Here is a 22,082-nt window from a genome sequence, read left to right on the forward strand (position 1 = left end):
AAATAAATAAATAATATGTAATATAGCTCACCTGGCTCAGAAAAAGAGGTGTGACTTGCGCTACCTCACCTGCCGATCTCAGAGCTAATCTCCGCTTTCTGTCTTCCCAGATAAACTCTTTGGGAAGCGACTTCTCCAAGCCGGGCGCTACATCATGTCCCACAAATCATGGATGAAGACAGTGCCCACGGAAAATTGCGACGTGCTGATGACTCTGCCAGGTGGGTATCATGCCCGAGCAGTGCGGTGCTTTGAAGGCCGTCAGGGGAGCTGCAGCTTCAGTTCCAGCCCCCACCCCAAAAAAGGCCGAACAGTCAGCAGAAACTCACTCCTGCCCTGAGATTTATTTATTCATTTATTTCCCCCTTTTTATTTTTTTAACAAAACATGAATACATACAATTGAGATACAAATACATATCCCTCAAAATATATCTATGATATTAACATCTGGAACTCAGCTGGTAACTAAAAATAACAATAAACAATAACAATATTTATTTAGGGTTTTTGTATGCCATCCCATTACTAAAAAAGTCTCTGGGAGGCTTACAGAGAAGAAACAAAAACAAAAACAAAAAAAAATGAACCCATAACAACAACACACATCTTTAAAAAAAAATACATGGCATCTAAAATAGTAATAAAAACAAGGATAAAACCATTTAATTATTAAAATACTGGGAAAATAAAATGCTGCAGATTACAGGGAATGGTTCCGTTTCCCCTAACGCAGCACCTTCTGAGCATGTTGGACTACAACTCCCATCACCCGCTGCCAGCAGGATGGGAGCTGTGGTGCAAGGCAAGGGATGTTATTCAGGCAGGCTTCCCACACTTTGGGGAAAAGAGAAGATAAGTATTTGCCCTCATCTGTGGTGCATCTGATCTTCAGCTCACGGTATTTGCATCCTGTGGGTTGTTGCTGAGAGTGGAACCCCCGAGTGTTACTGCAAGGCAGGAAAATTTATTTTGACGGGAAGGGAGCGTTAGCTTGCCATATAGGGAGCCCAAAGCTCCTGAGTTGCACTCCGCGGAGTTTATGAAAACCCGAAATGTCCCATATCTCTGCTATTTCACGCGTGCTCTGTGTGGGATGGACTAAGCCTCATACGGGGACCCCCATTTGTCACGAGGGGTGTGTGGACGGGGGAGAGGAGATGGAGTTGGCTTACTGTGAGGACACGAGGCCGGGATTGGACATGGGCTGCTTCACTGGCAATCTCTGGATCGAGGGGCGCTCTGTGGACTCCCATGTACACCTGTGTGTCTGTGTTCGCGAGTGCAGTTGACATTTTATGGCTGCAGTTTTATTATTATTATTATTATTATTATTATTATTATTATTATTATTGGAACATTTCTATGCCGCCCCTTGCCGAAGCCTCGGGGCGGCTTACAACACAATAAAATACAATACAATACAAAAATAACAATATAAAATTAAAAGTTTGGAAATAAGGGGACAGATTCTCCCAGCGGCAGCTGAGAAATGTCTGCGAAGGAGCACGGCTTCCCACCTGGGCTCACTCGCTCAGGAGCAGGTGCGCTCGGGGGACCGTTTTCCAAACAGACGTGTGCAGGGTTGGGCTTCCAGGCACCACCGGGAAGGTGAGGTATGTGCGTGTTTAGGCAGAGGAAAAGGCCCGCTGATCCCAGCAAGGAAAGCTGGAGTTGTGGAGGGTTCCCCCCCTTCCCCCTCCCTCCCTCCCTCCCTTTCTTACAGTTGCACCCCAAATGCTTGCAAGAACTGTCTCTGTCTAAACAGGCCTAGGACGGCACCCTGAGAATGCCAAACCACCTTCCCACATTTAGCTGCTTCGTCAATCTTCTTATGATTAATTTCCTTGCCAAGCCAGAGCTATCTCTGTGGTCCAGTATTAACCATCATGAGGATGAGGGGGCTGGATGGAGTCACTGGGGCGGTGGATGTGGGCTTGGGTGGACACCGGGGGATGGAGGAGGACAGGAAGGCCTGGAGGAGTGTTGCCCATGGGGTCGCGATGAGTCGGACGCGACTTCGCGACTAACAACAACAATAACCATCAACTACCATGTGCGCATGAGAAGGCCAGCCTGGCGGAATGGTTGGTGCCTTCGCCTGGCAGTCGGGGCGTCCGGGTTCAACTCCCTGTGCAGCCATAAAGTGCAAAGTCCTGGGCTTGGAGCTGGGAATGGGTGTCATGAGGACAGGTTGGGGGACAAGTGGCTGGAGAGCAGCACTTGAGAAGGGGACCTTGGGGTGCTGGTTGACTGCAGGATAAATATGAGCCAGCTGTGTGATGGGTCTGTCAAGAGGGCGAACGCCATACTCGGCTGCATAGCCAGAAACGTGGCTGCTAGATGGAGAGAGATATTACTGCTACTCTCTACAACTCTGGTACACCCACACCTTGACTATTGTGTTCAGTTAAAGGAAGGATATAGCCAGGTTAGAGTCAGTGCAATGAAGGGCCACCCGAATTGTGGCCGCATTGCGTGGAATCCATATCAGGTGAACTGAGAATTTTCAGCATGGAGAAGAGGAGATTCCGAGGGGATCTGCTGGCAAGTAGGGGGTGTCACACGGAGGTGCGTAGGGACCTGTTCTCCCCTGCAGAGGAGGGCAGGACGTGCTCGAATGGAGCGAAGCTCAAGGAACCAAAAGTTCAATTAGGATGCCAAAAAGTACCTTCTGAGCACTACGACATGCAGGCTATGGAATGGGCTTCCAGGGGAGGTGCTTTAGGCCCCACTGGTGAGGGTGTTCAAGGATAGGCTGGACATGCACATGGTAGGCATGTTGTGAATGGAGCTGGCTGGAGGCGGGGTCAGACTAGATGGCCCTGGGGACCCCTTCTGCCTCACTCGGTTTCTATGTTTCTCTGAGGGAAGCTGGCTGGAGGAGGGGTCAGACTAGATGGTCTGGGAGGCCCCTTCTGCCTCACTCGGTTTCTATGTTTCTCTGAGGGAAGCTGGCTGGAGGAGGGGTCAGACTAGATGGCCTGGGAGGCCCCTTCTGCCTCACTCAGTTTCTATGTTTCTATCTGGGTGATTCTGGGATACTTCCAGACTCTCTGCCTGTCATGCCTCGCAGGGTTGTTGTGAAGCTCAAAGAGGAAGAGGGTGCTGCAGCCTTCCTTTGGCTCCTTACGGGAATAGAGGCGGGACATAAGTGTAATGAAAGGCATAAGCCTGACCCTGACCCTGACCCTAAGCCCCTTCAGTCAGCCTGGAAGGCCCTCACGCTGCAGGAGGTCGGGCGCTGCCCCCGCCCCTCCTGGCAGCAGCCGCCCTGCGAGTTGGTGGCTTGAAAGGAGACACCGGCCTGGGCTGGGAGCCAAGTGGAACGGAGCACCACGAGAAGCCCTCCTAACCCGCTCTAATGGCTGCCGAGGTGCCAGCGGCGAGGTCCCCCTGGACAGCCGGATCGGTTGCATCACCCGGGCCTGCCAGAGAAGGCGATGCGGCAAAAGCTGCCATCCACGAGGGCCATGCATGACCTCCCGTGTCGGGTCCCCGTAGAGCAGGGCCAGACCGCGCGAGCCCGAGGAGCTGGGCCTCTCACCAGCTGCCTGGCCGGCCCCGTGCACACAGAGCGCCCCCGTCCTCTTCCTCGGGGGCACCATCCGCATTCCCGCTCACAGCCGCAAACTGGCTGTCCGGAGGGCTTCCGTGTGCCGTCTCCCCCTCTGCCTTGGCGTCCAGCTCCTCCCAGTGGGGCAGCTGCTTGGCACGTTGAGGCAGCGAAAAAGGACGGCGACTCCCCAGCCGTGTCCGGAAATCCGCTTCTGCGCATCCTCTCTAGACCAGGGCCTTTTGCCCCGAGGGACCACATGCGTTGGCAGAACCGTATTCAGTCTGAGCGGAATCGGATCACCTCACGCCTCGCTCGGGCCCATTCCAGCTCTGTCGCCTTCAGTCCTTCGTGTGTGTATGTATGTATGTATTTATTTGAGAAGCTTCTATGCCATAGCCTTGGGCAGCTCGCAATAATAAATAAATAAACACAATATAAAAACAATATAATTTGAGTCAACCTGGCCATAAATAAATAAATAAATAAATAAATAAATAAATAAATAAATAAATAAATAATAAATAAATAAATAAATAAATAAATAAATAAATAAATAAATAAATTTAACAATTAAAGTAACATTTGAATAAAAAGGTATTGGCCTGGCGCCAAAAAACAAATAATGACGGCGCCAGGCGGACCTCTCTGGGGAGCGCATTCCATCGATTGGGCGCCAGCGCAGAGAAGGCCCTCCTCCGAGGACCTACCCTCCTAATTTCCTTCACGGAGGGTTCCCGGAGAAGGGCCTCTCCCACAGATCTCAGGGGGCGGGCGTGCGTATATGGATGCAAGTGCTCCTTCAGGTAACCAGGACCCAAGCCGTTTAGGGCTTTATAGGTCATCACCAACGCCTTGAATTGGGCCCAGGCTTCAATGGGGAGCCAGTGAAGCTGACGGAGAACTGGAGTCATGTGAGCATAACGTCCAGTCCCTGCCAGCAGCCTGGCAGCTCTATTTTGAACCAATTGAAGTATCCGGACCGTCTTCAAGGGTAGCCCCACGTAGAGCGCGTTGCAGAAGTCAAGTCGGGAAGTCACCAACGCGTGTGTCACTGTTGCCAGGCAGTTGTTCTCCAGGTAGGGACGCAGCTGGTGGATCAGCCGAAGCTGAAGGAAGGCGCTCCTCGCCACCGCTGTCACCTGAGCTTCCAGTGAAAGCTCCGGGTTGAGGAGCACTCCCAAGCTGCGGACCTTGTCCCTAAGAGGGAGTGTTACACCATTCAGGACTAGGTCAAATCCACCCTCTCCGAAGCCGGATCCGCCAACCAACAGGACCTCCGTCTTGTCTGGATTGAGCTTCAGTTTACTGGCCCTCATCCAGCCCATTACCTCGGCCAGGCACCGGTTCAGCACAGCCACTGCCTCACCTGGATTGGTGGAGAACGAGAGGTAGAGCTGGGTATCATCAGCGTACTGATGACTCCGCAGCCCACCCCTCCTGATGACCTCTCCCAGTGGTTTCATATAGATGTTAAACAGCAAGGGGTACAAAATGGAGCCCTGTGGTACTCCATGGCATAGCTGCCATGGCGCAGAGCCATAGTCCCCCAGCACCACCTTCTGGAACCGGCCGTTGAGATAGGAGCGGAACCACCGCAAAGCGGTGCCTCCGACCCCCAATCCCGCTAGCCTATCCAGAAGGACACCATGGTCGATGGTATCGAAAGCCGCTGAGAGGTCCAGGAGAACCAAGAGGGACGCACTCCCCCTGTCCTTCTCCCTGCACAGGTCATCGTACAGGGCGACCAAGGCAGATTCAGTACCGTACCCGGGTCTGAAGCCAGACTGAAATGGGTCCAGATCATCAGTCTCATCCAAGAGTGATTGGACTTGTCCCGCCACCACCTGCTCCAGCACCTTGCCCAGGAACGGGATGTTGGCCACTGGTCTATAATTAGTGTAAAGAGGCAGTGCTGATTTTCCCATGGCTGGAATTTCAGTGGCCGTGGCTGCTGGATTCGTGACAAGGAAGGGCTGCCCTTGTCAACATCCCCATGCCAAACTTTGCTTTTGTACGCCTCTCTTCAGTATCAGCGAGCGTGTGACTGTGCTTTGTTGTCTTGACCTGAAGATAACCGTTTTAGTCCTCCGTGTTTTGGCCCACAAGGGAGCTGAGAGCGCACCTGTGGGAGCGCAACCGAGAGCATGGCTTGTACGGACTGGAAGTGTGGGTGCTTTGTGCGTCCATGAGCTTTGGGGGTGCCCTCTGGGCATGTCCCTCGCACGCAGGGCCAGTGGGCTGAGGGCTGACCGAGTCCGCCAATTCCACTGCCAGTGAAAGATGCACGCTCCCACGCTTCAGGTATGGATAAGAATATTTCCAGCGGAAAAGGCAAGCTGCTTTCCTGACTTGCAGGTGCTTCCTGAACATATCTCAGCAGGCGCCGTCTCAGCAAAAACATTCCGAGGAGAGATGTGAACTCTTCTAGAGCAAAAACTGCCACGCCACCATTTTCTAAGCATGTGTCCCAAACTAATTCAGAGGCGCCCTTTAAATTGGTGCGGAAGCACGTTTGGCCCAGGGGCTGGCTGCCACTCCAGAGGAGAATTTGGGGGTCTGCCCCACGGAAGAGCAGAGCCGCCGTGCGAAACGGGACGTGTCTATTTTAGCGCAATGTGTTCCTGCCCGGGACTCAAGCCCTTGCACAACTCTTCCTGCCTCTTAGAATGGGGGGTGGGGGTGGGGGGTGCAGAAGCCAGGAAATGGCCAGACAAATAGCTGGGGGGGAGGAAAGAGGAGGGCCCTTCTGGAGCCCCCCAGTAAGCAGGGTGTGGCCTATGCCCCCAGGTTCCCCATCCCAGTTTGAAATCGGCAAGCAGAGCAGTCCCGTGGACCCTCGCCAGCACCAGGGAGGCCATGGGGGGGGCGGGGGCTTCAGCTTCCCAGGTCCGAGCCCAGAGGCAGCAGGGAAGCGCTTCCGTCCCCAGCTTGGCGAGAACCGGCTGCCTGCTCGCCAGGGTCGGGAAAGCAACCTCGGAGAGGGAGAAGGGGGGCGCGTTGAGGGCCGGGGCAGGAGGAGACCGGGGAGGCTGAGAACCATGTTATCCCGAAGCCATGCCGGCCTCCTTTCCTCGCCCTTGAAACGCTCCATTTGGAGGGGCGAAACAGCCCGCATCCTGCAAAACACTGGGCCAGGGAGGTGCAGGACCCCCCCGCTCTCCGTGGGGCAGCCGCGAGCCTTGGGGCACACGGGTTCGTGGGTGCTGCCAAAGGACGGCGCCTAAGTGGTTTCCGCCCTAGAACCTCCCTGCTTCGGATCGGCCCCGCGGCCTGTGTGTCGGCCTCCGCCTCACCACTGCCCTCCCCATTTCTCCCCCCAGACACGACCGACGACCACACGCTCCTGTGGCTGCTGAACCACATCCGCCTCGGCATCCCGGAGCTGATCATCCAGATACGGCAGCACAAGCACACCCGCGCCTACGCCTTCTTCGTCACGGCCACGTACGAGAGGCAAGTCCCACCTGGCGGCGGGGCGGGAGGGAAAGGTGTGCGAGGGCCCGGCGGGACGGGCAGGCTGAGGCCCCGGAGGAAGCACGGACTGTGACCACCAGACAGATGGGGTTATTCCAGATTTAGGGCTCCTTAACAGCAAATCCCTTGAAATCTCCGGGATGTTGGTTAGCTGCAAAAACAGCCAGGCTGGAGGGATCTCCATGCATTCCAAAAGGAAACGCAAAGCAGCAAAAGTTTAAAAGAAAAACTTAACTAACTTTGTTATTTATTTATTACATTTATGTTGTATATGTCTATTATTATATTTGTATCCCGCCTTATTTCCTGCAAGGTGGCTAACACAATCCTCCTCTCCATTTTATCCTCACACCAACCCTGTGAGGTCGGATAAGTTGAGAGGCAGCCTCCAAGCAAGCAAAACTGAGGGTGGGGAGGGGGGCTTTAATTCTGCAGACCCTTCATCTCCTGTTTGCCCCTCCTTTGGCAGTTTGCTCCGGGGGGCAGACGAGCTCAGCTTGCGGAAGCCGGTGAAGGCGGAATTCGGGGGTGGCATGCGCAGCTTTTCTTGTGAGGAAGATTACATCTATGAGAACATAGAAAACGAGCTCTATTTTTTCACTTCTCAGGTGAGTCCTCCCAGCAAAGGTGAGAGAATCAGTTTTTGTGGCGGGAGAATTCTAATATCAGAGCCAGGACACTGGCGCTTTTGGAACTCTGCAAAATGCTGCCAAAATGACCTTCAGGCTCATTTCACACACCCCCGCCCCCTGTTTTGACCGGTTTTCCAGCCCATTCAGACAGGGAAAGTGCCCCTTTTGAAGGAAAATGGATACCTTCCTGTGCAGTTTTGTCCAGAATATACACATTTCCACCATTAACTAGAAGAGTGCAATACTGCATTTAATAAATGCGCATTTCAAAGCATGCCATTTGGGATTGCAAACGGGACTCATTTGCATGATTTGCAAACAGAAATGAAATTCTCATGCATTCCCAAAGCAGTTGGCCTACAAAAGCAGAGGAAAATGGTGAAGTCAGTTTTGTGTTGCGTGAATGCTGAAGGGAACCAGAGTGGAAGGAAACAGGAATTTCCTCCGCATCCCACTTGACTCGGCTGTGTTCTGTTCCACCGCCCCGGGACAATCCATTCCGCATCCCTCTTAGAGCAAAGGCGCCACCAAATGCCACCGCACAATCACCAGTCAGTGGAATGGGATGCAGCCACCTTCCAGGGTTAGGCCACGGCCTCAGGGACAGTGCCTGAAATTCCTCAGCTGCAGCACCAGCCGGGGAGAGCAGGGCGTGGTGGGCTGGTGACAGCCATTCACTGCGTCTCTCTGCCGCTTCCAGGAACGCCAGAACGTCATCAGGTATTGGTTGGAGAACCTGCGTGCCAAGCAGGGCGAGGTGCTGCACAACATCCACTTCCTGGAAGGGCAGCCAATCAGTGAGTAGGGATTGGGGCCGGGAGGGGGGCCTGCCAGCCAGGGCACACAGGTGTCTGAGCAGCCGAGCCCATGTTTTCTTTGGTCCCAGTTTAGAAATCTGGCCAGCAAATGTCAAGTCGCGGTCTGCATTGCGGATCTCCTGAATGCATCGGAGGATTTCAAATTCAACTTACCATGTTTCCCTGAAAATAAGACCTAAATGGAAAATAAGCCTTAGCATGATTTTTCAGGATGTTCGGAATGTGAACCCCACCCCTAACCCCAGGGAAGACTAGAGATCTCTTCTAGACAATTGGAGATATGAAGGGAACATTTCATGCAGAGATGGGCATGATAAAAGACCAAAATAACAGGGACCTCACAGAGGCAGAAGAGATTAAGAAGAGGTGGCAAGATTACACAAAAGAGCTATACAAGAAAGAGCTAAATGTCCCTGAGAGCCACGATGGGGTGGTCGCTGACCTTGAGCCAGACATCCTGGAATGTGAAGTCAAATGGGCCTTAGGAAGTCTGAGCAACAACAAAGCTAGTGGAGGCGACAGTATTCCAGCTGAGCTATTCAAAATCCTAAAAGACGATGCAGTAAAGGTGCTACACTCAATATGCCAGCAAATTTGGACAACTCAACAGTGGCCACAAGATTGGAAAAGGTCAGTTTACATTCCAATTCCAAAGGGCAATGCCAAAGAATGTTCGAACTACCACACCATTGCACTCATTTCACATACTAGCAAAGTTATGCCCAAAATCCTACAGGCTCCAGCAGTATGTGGACCCAGAAGTACCAGAAGTACAGGCAGAGTTTCGAAGAGGCAGAGGAACTAGAGATCAAATTGCCAACATACGCTGGATCATGGAGAAAGCCAGGGAGTTCCAGAAAAGCATCTACTTTCATTGACTTTGCTAAAGCCTTTGATTGTGTGGATCACAACAAATTGTGGCAAGTTCTTAAAGAGATGGGAGTACCAGACCATCTTATTTGTCTCTTGAGAAACCTGTATGTGGGTCAAGAAGCAACAGTGAGAACTGGACACGGAACCATGGATTGGTTCAAAATTGAGCAAGGAGTTCGTCAAGGCTGTATATTGTTGGCCTGCTATTTAACTTATATGCAGAGAGAAAGGTGGGACTAGATGAATCACAAGTTGGAATTAAGATTGCTGGGGGAAATATCAACAACCTCAGATATGCAGATGATACCACTCTAATGGCAGAAAGTGAAGAGGAACTGAAGAGCGCCTTACTTACTTACTTATTTATATTTCTATTTATATCCTGCCTTTTTCCTACAAAGGGCTCAAGGCAGCTTACATCATCTCTCCTCCTCCATCTTATCCACACAACAACAACCCTGTGAGGTAGGTTGGGCTGAGAGTCTGTGACTGGCCCAGAGTCACCCAGTCGGCTCCATGGCTGAGCAGGGACTAGAGCCCAGATCGTCTGAATCCCAGTCCGACGCTCTTAACCACGACACCACACTGGCTCTCCCTATTGATGCAGGTGAAGGAGGAGAGCACAGAACTTGGCTTAAAACTCAACATTAAGAAAACTAAGATCATGGCATCTGGTCCTCTCACTTCCTGGCAAATAGATGGGGAAGAAATGGAGGGAGTGACAGATTTTATTTTCCTGGGCTCCAAGATTACTGCAGACAGGGAATGCAGCCAAGAAATTAAAAGACGCTTGCTCCTGGGGAGGAAAGCTATGGCTAATCTAGGCAGCATACTAAAAAGCAGAGACATCACCCTGCCAACAAAAGTGCATATAGTCAAGGCTACGGTTTTCCCAGTGGCGATGTATGGCTGTGAAAGCTGGACCATAAGGAAGGCTGAGCACTGGAGAATTGAGGCCTTTGGACTGTGGTGCTGGAGGAGACGCCTGCGAGTCCCTTGGACCGCAAGGTGATCAAACTGGTCAGTCCTGGAGGAGATCAACCCTGATTGCTCTTTAGAAGGCCAGATCCTGAAGATGAAGCTCAAATGCTTTGGCCACCTAATGAGAAGGAAGGACTCCCTGGAGAAGAGCCTGATGCTGGGAACAATTGATGGCAAGAGAAGAAGGGGACGGCAGAGGATGAGGTGGCTGGATGGAGGCACTGAGGCAGTCGGTGTGAGCTTAGGTGGACTCCAGGGGATGCTGGGGGACAGGAAGGGCCTGGAGGAATGTTGTCCATGGGGTCACGATGGGTTGGACACAACTTCATGACTAGCAACCGCAATTACTTTACACAGTTCATTTAAGAAGGCCTTCTTAGCTCTTCTGGCTAGTCTCTGGAATTCTGCATTCAGTTGCGTGTAGCTCTTTCTCCCTTGCCGTTCGCTTCCCTTCTTTCCTCAGCTATTTGTAAAGCTTCCTCAGACAGCCATTTTGGTTCCTTGCATTTCTTTTTCTTTGGAATGGTTTTAGTTGCTACCTCTTGTACAGTGTTGTGAACCTCCATCCATAGTTCTTCAGTCACTCTGTCTATCAGATCTAATCCCTTAAATCTATTTGTCACCTCAACTGAGGTGACAGCAGGGATATGATTTAGGTCATACCTGCGTGGCCTAGTGCTTTTCCCTACTTTCTTCAATTTCAGCCTAAATTTTGCAACCAGAAGCTCACGATCTGAGCCACAGTCAGCTCCTGGTCCAGTTTTTACTGACTGTGTAGAGCTTCTCCATCTTTGGCTGCAGAGCACATGGTCAGTCTGATTTCTGTGTTGACCGTCTGGTGATGTCCATGTGTAGAGCCGTCTCTTGGGTTGCTGGAAAAGAGTGTTTGCTATGACCAGCATGTTCTCTTGACAAAATTCTACCAGCCTGTGCCCTGCGTCATTTTGTACTCCAAGGCCAAACTTGCCTGTTATTCCGGTTATCTTTTGGCTTCCCACTTTAGCATTCAAATCCCCCATGATGATAAGAACACCATTTTTGGTGTTAATTCTGGAAGGTGCTGTAGGCCTTCATAGATCCGGTCAACTTCAGCCTCTTCAGCACCAGTGGCTGGGGCACAGACTTGGACTCCTGTGATGCTGAATGGTTTGCCTTGGATTCGAATCGAGATCATTCTGCCATTTTGGAGATTGTATCCCAGTGCTGCTTTTCCTACTCTTTTCTTGACTGTGAAGGCTACTCCATTTCTTCTGAGGGATTCTTGCCCGCAGTAGGATACCTGATGGTCACCTGAATTAAATCCACCCCTTCCTGTCCATTTTAGTTCACTGGTTCCCAAGATGTCGATGTTCAGTCTTGTCATCTCTTGTTTGACCACATCCAGCTTGCCTTGATTCATGGATCTTGCATTCCTGGTTCCTGTGGAGTATAGATTTTGCAGCATCGGACTCTCCTTTCACCACCAGACACATCCAGAGCTGAGTGTCCTTTCGGCTCTGACCCAGTTTCTTCACTCTTCCTGGCGCTACTAGTACTAGCCCTCTGCTCTTCCCCAGGAGCACACTGGGCACCTCCCGACCTGAGGGGCTCATCTTCCGGCCTCATATCGTTTTGCCTTTTGGTACTGTCCATGGGGTTTTCATGGCAAGGATACTCGAGTGGGTTGCCATTTCCTTCTCCAGGGGGTCACGTTTTGTCAGCAAGGCTGTATACTGCCTATTTAACTTATATGCAGAGCTTTTTGTCAATGAGAATGGTGGGGCTGGATGAATCACAAGTTGGAATTAAGATTCCTGGGAGAAATATCCACAACCTCAGATAGGCAAATGATTCCACTCTAATGGCAGAAAGTGAAGAGGAACTGAAGAGCCTCTTGATGTGGGTGAAGGAGGGGAGTGCAAAAGTTGGCTTAAAACTCAGCATTAGGGAAACTAAGGTCATGGCATCCGGTCCTCTCACTTCCTGGCAAATAGATGGGGAAGAAATGGAGGGAGTGACAGATTTTATTTTCCTGTGCTCCAAGATCACCACAGATGGGGACTGCAGCCAAGAAATAAAAAGACGCTTGCTCCAGGGGAGGAAAGCTATTCCAAATCTAGGCAGCATACTAAAAAGCAGAGACATCACCCTGCCAACAAAAGTGCATATAGTCAAGGTTATGGTTTTCCCAGTTGCAATGTATGGCTGTGAAAGCTGGACCAGAAGGAAGACTGAGCGGCGAAGAATTGAAACCTTTGAATTGTGGTGCTAGAGGAGACTCTGCAAGTCCCTTGGACCGCAAGTCGATCAAACCGGTCAGTCCTAGAGGAGATCAGCCCTGACTGCTCTTTAGAAGGCCAGATCCTGAAGATGAAGCCCAAATAACTTGGCCCCTTAATGAGAAGGAAGGACTTGCTGGAGAAGAGCCTAATGCTGGGAACAATTGAGTGCAAAAGAAGAAGAGGACGGCAGAGGATGAAGTGGCTGGATGGGATCACTGGGATGCCAGGCATGGGGTTGGGTGGACTCTAGGGGACAGTGGAGGACAGAAGAGCCTGGAGGGATGTTGTCCATGGGGTCATGACGTGTTGGGCACAACATAACATAAATACACAAGCAGGCGCCTTTGGACAAGAGGGAAACATCTTTGGAAACAGATGAGCTTGAGACTTACTGCCAAATGACCGATCGGAGGACAGACACAACACATGAATGACATGTACGCTTGATAACGAGCAGGCGTGTTTCTTAATTCAATATGTCGTGTGTTGTAACGGACGTGCTTAATGCACTCGTGTGTTGCCACTCCTGTCTCATAAGTCTTCAGTTAACACTTGATTTAATGGTAGCTTTAAAGGGAATAATATTTTGGCCGCCCCCGCCCCCCCCAGACAAGATGAGTTCAAAAAGGAGTGATTCCATTGAGTACACGAAAGGAATCGTGGAGGACTCTCGGGGCCCGGATCTTATGACTTTCTTAAGAAAAAAATAAGGCTTCACCTGAAAATAAGCCATAATGTGTCTTTTGGAGCAGAAATTATCATGAGACCCGGTCTTATTTTCGGGGAAACACGGTAGTCATGGAGGAGCACATGAAAATGAAAACAAGAAGCAACACACCCACAAAGCCATCAATTCCGGAGCACTGAGGCCTTTGCAGAAGGTTCCTGGGAAAAGAAACCCGTGGAATTGCCATTCCGTTGGCCTCTTGCAATGGAAAGACCACCGTGGGGGTTCTCCAGTCCGGCACCTGGAGCTCCTGGCATCTGCCAAACCCCCACCCCTGCAGATCTGTATTTATTTCTTAAAATTGTGGCTTGCATGTTCCAAAGCAAAGTGCAAAGTTTTCCCTTTTCAGCTTCAAAGGAAATTGCCGCTTGGTCTGAAATTGCTAATCTGGAGGCAAAATGGAGCCATGTTGCTGTTTGCCCCCCTCCCGCCCCCCGTCCTCTGCGAGGATAATTTAGCAAAGCATTTTAAGAAGCAGTTAAATATCCACTTACAAATTTGGATGCTTTTATGCCTTGCTTTGTCCCCACTCTAACCTCATCTAGCGCGGGGAATGCTGAAAAGGAGTCTAATGTAATATAAATTGCCCTAATTAAGTGTACATTTAATTAGGACAATGCAACATGCAAGCAGCTGGAGCCACTGCTGAGCAAAGGAAACTGACCTGAGGATCATATTCTTTGGCCATTTCTGCCTTTCCAGAGAGCCATTCCCAGCCGTTCGTGGCTGGGATCATGGGGGTCACAGGCCCCATGGGAGGGAACCAGGCTGGGGAAAAGGGTCCGAGGCCCCTGCTTTCCGTTCCAAAGAGCCAGGTGATAAAGAGCAACTCAGATGGTCACCACCTGCCTTTGCCGGGCGGGTTCCCTCAATTGCCCCTTGCTTCCCCCCCAAAAAAATCCCTTTCAGAAAGAAAACTTGATGTGCCTGGGGAGAGGAGTCTCTTTTCGCCGGGGAGGGGGGAGTCCATGGTTCCAGGATGCAACCTCTGATGATGTTCGTCCATCGTTTTCGATGAGGACCTTGACATCTAACGGGTTGTGAGCTGTCCACGGTGTGTCTGCAGGTGGCTGATAAGGCCAATACGGGCACGGAGTGTTCTGCCACACGTCGGGCAGACGTGTGGGCACCACTGTTGCAGCGTTTGCAACTCTGGATTTACGGAGTGCTCGCTTCTCTTGTGCTATGGTTGTCCTTCTGGCTTCAGAAGTTTGGCAGCCTTGGTGGATCAGCATGTGCCGTGTCGATCGGTCTTGTGCCAGGGTCTCCCAGGAGGTGGTGTCGATAACAGGGACTTGAGAGAGGCTTTCAGCGTGTCTTTGCATCGTTTCTTTTGTCCCCCGTGCGATCGCTTTCCTTGAGACAGCTCCTCTGACCCTCTTACCGGAGCCTCAATTAGCACAGCTCAGGAAAACGAGTAGCACTTGGTTCAAGTTCGGCTTCCTGCGACATCACAGACAGTTCCCCTGGAACATTCGTTGTAGGAAGGGATGCTTCTTGCTGAGATGGGTGGTTCGAAGCCAGACTTGTTCTGCGCCCTTTCAACACAAGCTTGCAGTTTTAAAAACCCCTGGACTGCCTATCTGTGTGTGTGCGTGTGTGCTTTGCACGTACACTCATTTGCATTTTATCAGGTTAGCACATTCTGTGTCCTTAAAGAGGAGCTGCTTGAGGAGTCCAGAGTGTGGATCAACGCTCTTGTCGGAAGGCTTGCAGCAAAGCAGATATTTCACACACAGGGCCAGGGCATGGCTCCCCCCGGCGTAACCGCTGGGGGCATGGTAGACCAGAAGGGGTCCAGAAGCTGTGCACTGCCCTTCACCCTTTCCTCCTCCTCCTCTTCTCAGTCCCCGAGTTGGCAGCTCGCGGAATCCTGCAACAGGTCTTTCCCATCCACGAGCAGCGGATCCTCAACCGGCTCATGAAGTCTTGGGTACAAGCCATCTGCGAACCTCAGCCTTTGGGTAGGTTCTTCTGCTTTCCTTCTAGGGCTCTCAGCCCCCCTGCTCAGATACCTCGGGTAGGACGCACGAAATTGATTTGTGCTGAACTGGAAACACACACACACACACCGGCAATGCCTTCAGGAGCTTCACTGGCAAGATCAGAACAACAGGAGGGGTGGGGTGTGGGGTGTTAGCTCTGTGCTGCTTCAGCTTCTCCAGTTTCCTGCCCGTGCAGTCTCAACAACTCTTGAACACTTTAATGCAAGTTTTTGGCCATTCCTTAATGCAGGGGTCCTCAAACTATGGGCTGCGGGCCAGATTCAGCCTGCCATGGTCATTTACCCGGCCCACCTCAGAGCTTTCAGACTTGTTTGGAGAAAACGATCTCCGAACAAGTCCGAAAGCTCTGAGCCAGCGCAGGTGTACTCTGAAACGCTTTCAGTGTCGGAGACTAGCAGAGAGCCGGCGCACGCGCCAAATTGTGACAGCTCCCTTCAGTGCGCATGCGCCAGCTCTCTCTGCTAGCTCTGGCTCGCTCCTGCTGCTGTGCTGGTCTTGCCGGCGTGAATGGCGCACGGGCCGGCTCTTCCCCCGTTGCACGCATGCGTTGGCTCTGAATACGGAAGAGAGGAGCGAATGTGGAACCGGACATTACCCATCTCGTTGGCCAAAAGCAGGCCCATTCTTCCCATTGGAATATAATAGTACCTCAGCTCACGAACGCCTCAGTTCACAACCAAATTGGGTTGCAAAGAAAAATTTCATAAAAATTTTGACTCAGGTCGCAAACTCCGCATTGGGTGGCATCCACGATCGCGGCCTTCTCCCCACCCCACCCGCCGAGTGGGGAGATGGCCGCGATCGTGCTGGGGGCGGGGGGAGAAGGCCGCGATCGCGCCTGTCTTTCCTGCACGAGCAGGCCCATGATCTCGGGCATCTCCGCCCCCCACCGGCACGATCGCACGTCGTTCCCGCATGGGCAGAGTTCTTTTCTCAGCATAATGGCCATATTGGAGGCCGTGATCCGGGGGGAGGGGAGCAGCTGGAGAGAGAAGGATCGATGCCCTCCCCATGAGCCCCATTTTCCAGCCCTCCCAGTTCAGGTTCCCTCTGCTTGCCCCGCCTTATGCCACTCCATGTCTCCCCAGATGAAATTTGTGACTATTTTGGTGTGAAGATCGCCATGTATTTCGCGTGGCTGGGCTTCTACACCTCGGCCATGGTCTACCCGGCCGTCTTCGGCTCCCTTCTCTACTTCTTCACGGAGAACGATCAGGTGAGAATCCAGATTTACGACACGCAGAGGGTGGATTTGAGCAGCCGGGATCCACCGAAGGGCTTGGGACACCTTTGATTCTGGCCCTATGGCAGGGCACGCAGCCTGGCACCCTCCAGATGCCTTGTACTGCAACCCCCATGATCCCTGCCAGCTGGGGCTGATGGGAGATGTAGTCCACAGCCAGCAGAGAGACCCACTGCCATCGGAGACATCTGTGGGTACGTGTGAGGGTGTCGGTGCTACAGCCAGGGTCAAAACCGCTCTGGGCCCCGGAGCAGCCTCAGGTCGGCCTCCACCAGCCTCTTGCCTCTGCCCTCCGCAGACCAGCCGGGACATCTGCTGTGTGGTCTTCGCCCTCTTCAACGTGATCTGGTCCACGCTGTTCCTGGAGGAGTGGAAGCGGCGGGGCGCCGAATTCGCCTACAAGTGGGGAACGTTGGACACGCCCGCAGAGTCCATCGAGGAGCCACGGCCGCAGTTCCGGGTCAGTAGTGGCGATGTGAGGCTGTGAGCCCCCGGGGTGGGGAGAGGGTCCGCTGGCCCTCGGGGAGGGGCTTAGGCACTCCCAAAGCCCTCGGGTCCCCTGTCTACCCATGTGCCAGCAGGGCCTGTGAGACCCCTACACCCCTTTCCCTTCCTTCTCACCAGATCTTGACGCCCCAGCTGAGGTCTTGCAGGTGCGCTGGACTGCAGCTCCCATCAGCTGTCTGGGAATGATGGGAGCTGCCGTCTGTCTTGAGGGCCTCCATTTGGTGCAGACGGTACCAGAGCATGTCGTTTCCTCGTTGTGGCTCAGACGTTGCACTGGCTAATTGTCCCTGCCCGGCCTGCTGAGTCAATTGACGGGTCAGGGGTCCAGCTTGCCCCAGATGGCTTCCCACAGTTGGCACCACTGGCCCAGTGGACCACTAGGCTGCCTCCACTGTTCCTGTTCTAATCAGCGTCTGATTCAAAACCACAGGGACTAGCAACTTGCTTTAGTTTTGAAGGAAAGGCCGTAGCTCGGGGGCAGCGTGTCAACAATACGGGGCTAGGCCAATCGGACTCGGTTCAAGGCCACTTCTGAGCTTCCTATGAAAAAACTTCCATTCATGTCCAGTAATGAAAGGTCTTCTCAGCTTAATTGCGCAAGGAAAGGGGTTATTTCTCCCCAGGGGCAAAAGAGGGAGGAGGGGAGAGGGACCTGCGCTGAAAGGGCCACTGGAGATGGCAGAGGGTTGACCGGGCGGGAACAACGCAGGCGTGGCAGGAGGGGAGCAGAGTGATAAGAACGGGGCAGAGAAGAGGAAGCGGGGTGCCACCTGATCTGTCGGGGGCTGGCCAAGCGGGGCCCTCCAGACCCGCAGGCTCCTCATGAGGAAGAGGAGGGGTAGAAATTGTTTCTAGTCACGAAGTTGTGACCGACCCATCGCGACCCCATGGACAACCTTCCTCCAGGCCTGCCTGTCCTCCACCGCCCCCCAGAGTCCCCTTAAGCTCCCACCAGCTGCCCCAGTGACCCCATCCAGCCACCTGTGAGCTTGAGTGGACTCCGGGGATGGTGGAGGACAGGCAGGCCTGGAGGAGTGTTGTCCATGGGGTCCCGATGGGTCAGACATGACTTCGCGATTAACAACAAATGTCCGTGGGGGTTTCATGGCAAGGGTCCTGGAGTGGGCGGCCGTTTCCTTCTCCAGGGGGTCACCTTTGGCCAGAGCTCCCTGCTATGGCCTGTCCACCTTGGGTGCCCCTGCATGGCATCCCTCTTTGCTTCGTTGCGCTGCACAAGCCCCTTCGCCACAACAAGGCAGCGATCCATGAAGGGGATGATGGGATCGGGAGACTGCAGTTCTCAGGATGGGCCACCACAGGGTGGTCTCAGGGGGTGGAGGTTTGGCCCTGTGATGGGATCTTGCCCCCGCATGGCAGAGCTCATCGCTTCATTGCACTACACAGCCCCTTCGCCACAACAAGGCAGTGATTATTATTATTATTATAACATTTCTATGCTGCCCCTTGCCGAAACCTCGGGGCAGCTTACAACATGATAAAATACATTGAAATACAATAGTACATAATAAATTACCATTAAATACAAAAATACAAAAAATACATTGATTTACAAATATAAAATTAAAATTATCAGTATAAAATAAAAATATAGGAGGAGAAAGAGAAGGAAGAAGAAGTTGCCCTGGCCAGATCATATGTTTTAACAATTGAAATGATGTTTAAATAAAAAGGTCTTGACCTGGCGCCGAAAAACCAGTAACGACGGTGCCAGGCGGACCTCTTTGGGGAGTGAATTCCATAGGTTGGGCGCCACCGCAGAGAAAGCCCTCCTCCGGGTACTTACTCTCCTAATTTCTTTCATGGAGGGGGTGGGAACAGAGGGGTGCAGCTCCGATGAGAGGGGAGAGGCAACGCAGGGTCACGGGGTGCCCAGGGAGTTGGCCAGGGATGCCAAGGGCAGGGCCCTTTCGTGACTACCCCGTGCGCGGCCCTCCAGCTCACTGGCGTTGTAGCCCAAGCCAGAGGTTTCACATCGTGCAAGCCCTGTCTGAGGCTCAGGTCTCGTTGGGATGCACAAGGAGAGGCCGACTCGATGCAGCTTGCGGGGTAAGCGTGACCCACCCAACACACAGCTGGGCAGCCCGGCTGCAAGGCGAGTCGGGGCAGGCAGAGGCGAGCTGCGGAGGAGGGAGGCCTGGCTCTGCTGGAGGGGAATTTGGAAAAGAAATTAACCGCCCGCTTGGTGACATTCCCTTCGGCCCCATAATCATTTTTAAATGTGCGTGTCGGGATCGGCGTTGTGGGCAGCCGTGTGCCCCGTAGACGCTTTCGGCGCCTGGTGATGCCCTCGCCATGGGACGGGTGCCGGGTTCCCCTGCCTTCCCGGACTCCCTCAGGGAACCAGGAAGCTGGTGGGTGCCCTGGATTCGTGCTGCCCCCACCCCACAAGGCGCCCTCGTCAATCTCTCCTCGCCTTGCAGGGGGTGAAGCGGGTCAGCCCGGTCACCAACGCGGAGGAGTTCTTCTACCCCCCGTGGAAGCGGCTGCTCTTCCAGTGCCTGGTGAGCCTGCCCGTCTGCGTTTTCTGCCTCTCCTTCGTTTTCCTCGCCATGCTGGGCTGCTTCGAACTGCAGGTGAGGGGGGGTCGGGGCCACAGGGATGCATGCAGGGGTAGGGTTTGATGTGTGCCATGGATGGCCACCGGGTCAGAGGGCAGATGTGAGAAAAGACGAGCCTCCATTGTTTAGGGCACTCTACCTTATCTACAGGTTTATGCCTTGGCTTAGGGTTTTCTCAACCCTCAGCTTTCCCTCCAGGTTCTCTTCACAGCATCCCATTGGTGGGGGGGGGGGTATGCTCCAAGCATCTGCTCTTTTTTGCTTCCTCCTCTTGCCACAAGGGGCCATGCAGAGGGGCTTTCAGAACTGGGAAAAATGTGCAATAGCCAAGAAGCCCCTAAAGGACCGCCGAGCGGGGTGGGGGCACAGCCCAGCCTGCAAAGGGCTGCGTGGAGCTCTGGCCTTCGCCGTGGGCAGAGACGGCCCTGCCTGGCGAGGGGCAGCTGGTCGTCCTTCTGCCCCCGAGGGCATCTGGCCAGCCCATTGATAGACTCGATTTGGCAGACTGTCAGTTTGATCCGGCAGGACCCTTATGTCCCCAGCAGGGCTGGTGTGGTGAATCCTCCTCCCATCCCATAGCTGTGCTCCCGGGGTCGGCCCAAGGGTAGCTGCAACCCCACAAGTTCCCCTCATTCTTCCCCGTCGACCAGAGGGGTCCCATGCCCTTTGGAGGCACCCCAAATGCCCCCACACCAAACGCTTGTCCCGGTGCTGGCCCTCGGTCTCACTGGGGCTGGAAAAGAGGAAGCCACAGGCGGCTGCCGCCTGACGGAGCAGTCCCCGCAGGGGCTTCGGCCCGCGCCCCCTCGCACGGAAGGATGCAGCAGCGTGGCTTCTGTGCCCCTCCCCACTCCCGGACCCGATGGGGGCCCTGCGGCCGCTGTCCAGCCTGCGCAGGGGGCCGGCCGGCTGCCCGCCCGCCCCAGCCCATCTCTCTCCCCACCTGGCCAGGAGTTCGTGATGAGCATCAAGGAGCTGCCGCGTGTGGTGCGGTTCCTGCCCAAGATCGTGCTGGCCGTCATCGTCACCGCCTGCGACGAGCTCTACAAGAAGATCGCCTACTGGCTGAACGACATGGGTGCGTGTCCGCGGGCGCGCCTGCGCCTCTCGCGCGATCGGCCCGGCTCACCAGGCGCCTGGCAGGGCCCGAGCGGCCGGCGGGAAGCGCGTGGCTGCCTGCGCTCTTCGGGCCCGGGATCGTGGCCCCATGCTTGGCAGGGTCACCCCTGGGCTGGCCCCAGACGCCTCCCGGAGCAGAGCCACCCTGGCCGTGACGAGGAAGCGGCGCAGGGGACGCGTCTCCGTCCGGATGCGTGGGCATCCAGTGGAGTCCTCCACCTTGGGACACTCTGGGTGTGTTGGACTACAGCTCCCATCAGTCCCATGGGCCAGCTGTGCCACACAAGGTGCCGGGCGGGGGGAAGCGGGGCTCTTTGCCAGACGCGTCAGCGCCTGTGCCTTCACGGGCGGGAGCCGGAAGAGGCGCTGGTTAGGTGGGGGGACTTGGAATGGGCTGGGATGCCTGCACCCGTGTTGGGGAGTTGGGGCCCCGCCTCCCACGCCGGTCCCCTCGACTCCCGTCTCTTTTCGCTGCAGAAAATTACCGCTTGCAGAGTGCCTACGAGAAACACCTCATCATTAAAATGGTGTTGGTAAGTGTGGCCCCTGGGTGCCCAGTCCCAGCAACCTCTGCTACGAAGGTTTCCTTCTGGAGGTGGGGGGCACCTTGCAGGGAGGGGCAGTGGGGGTCTTACGAAGGATCTCTGCTCCTCTGAATTGCTGCCGCTCGGCGGCCGCGTGCCGACTGACATGGCTCCCCCCCCCCGAGGCTGCCAGCCCGTGTTGGGTGCGCACGCACACGCAGCACCACCCGGGCTCCCCGTCTGCCTCCCTGTGGAATTGTGGGGGTCGGCCTTCCGCCTCAGGGCAGAGCTATCGGATGCCCAGCCCTCCCCACCCAGCTGGGCCAGACTACAGTTCCCATCGTGCTGCCTGGGGATGATAGGCAGGGTGCATCTGGAGGGCTCCGGTGCAGAGGGGTGAGGTGAAAATGTTTTCCCGAGGAGCTTTAGGCCCAGTGTGGTTTTTATTTAGGGTGGGGAGGCAGACGAGGAGGCCGTGGCAGGCGCTTTCGGCCCCCCGCGCGGAGTGGGGGAGCGGCAGCTGAGCCCGGCTCTGCGGTTCCAGACGAGCTCTTAAGGGGGAGCCCAAGCACTGCAGCTGGCGCCTCGTCCCCTGCTGGAACGCCTCCCGGGCTGCGTTCCGGGAAGCCGAGCCGGTTGCAGCGACCACAGGGCTCTGTAGCGCAAGACACAAACCCGCCTCGAAGGCCTGATGCACGCCTGTGCGCTCTCCCCATGAAATCCGCATCCTTGGAGGAGCGAATGCAGGGAACTGGGCACTGTGACTGATCTCTCTCTCTC

At 54.1% G+C, this 22,082-nt stretch overlaps 1 protein-coding gene across 1 annotated transcript in view; it reads left to right on the forward strand.

Annotated features, from left to right (window-relative positions):
* The window catches only part of ANO8 (anoctamin 8), a 42,446-nt gene that overhangs the window by 9,241 nt on the left and 11,123 nt on the right, over window positions 1–22,082 (forward strand). The window contains exons 2-11 of the mRNA XM_044455914.1: window positions 111–221; window positions 6,879–7,011; window positions 7,502–7,640; window positions 8,365–8,461; window positions 15,172–15,288; window positions 16,419–16,546; window positions 16,872–17,033; window positions 19,522–19,674; window positions 20,611–20,737; window positions 21,256–21,311. Of these exons, the coding sequence (XP_044311849.1) occupies window positions 111–221; window positions 6,879–7,011; window positions 7,502–7,640; window positions 8,365–8,461; window positions 15,172–15,288; window positions 16,419–16,546; window positions 16,872–17,033; window positions 19,522–19,674; window positions 20,611–20,737; window positions 21,256–21,311 (1,223 nt within the window). The remainder of the gene's footprint in view (window positions 1–110; window positions 222–6,878; window positions 7,012–7,501; window positions 7,641–8,364; window positions 8,462–15,171; window positions 15,289–16,418; window positions 16,547–16,871; window positions 17,034–19,521; window positions 19,675–20,610; window positions 20,738–21,255; window positions 21,312–22,082) is intronic.

This window comes from Varanus komodoensis, unplaced genomic scaffold (genome assembly GCF_004798865.1).
Source record: "Varanus komodoensis strain SLA01 unplaced genomic scaffold, ASM479886v1 scaffold80, whole genome shotgun sequence".
NCBI classification, from domain to species: Eukaryota; Metazoa; Chordata; class Lepidosauria; order Squamata; family Varanidae; genus Varanus; species Varanus komodoensis.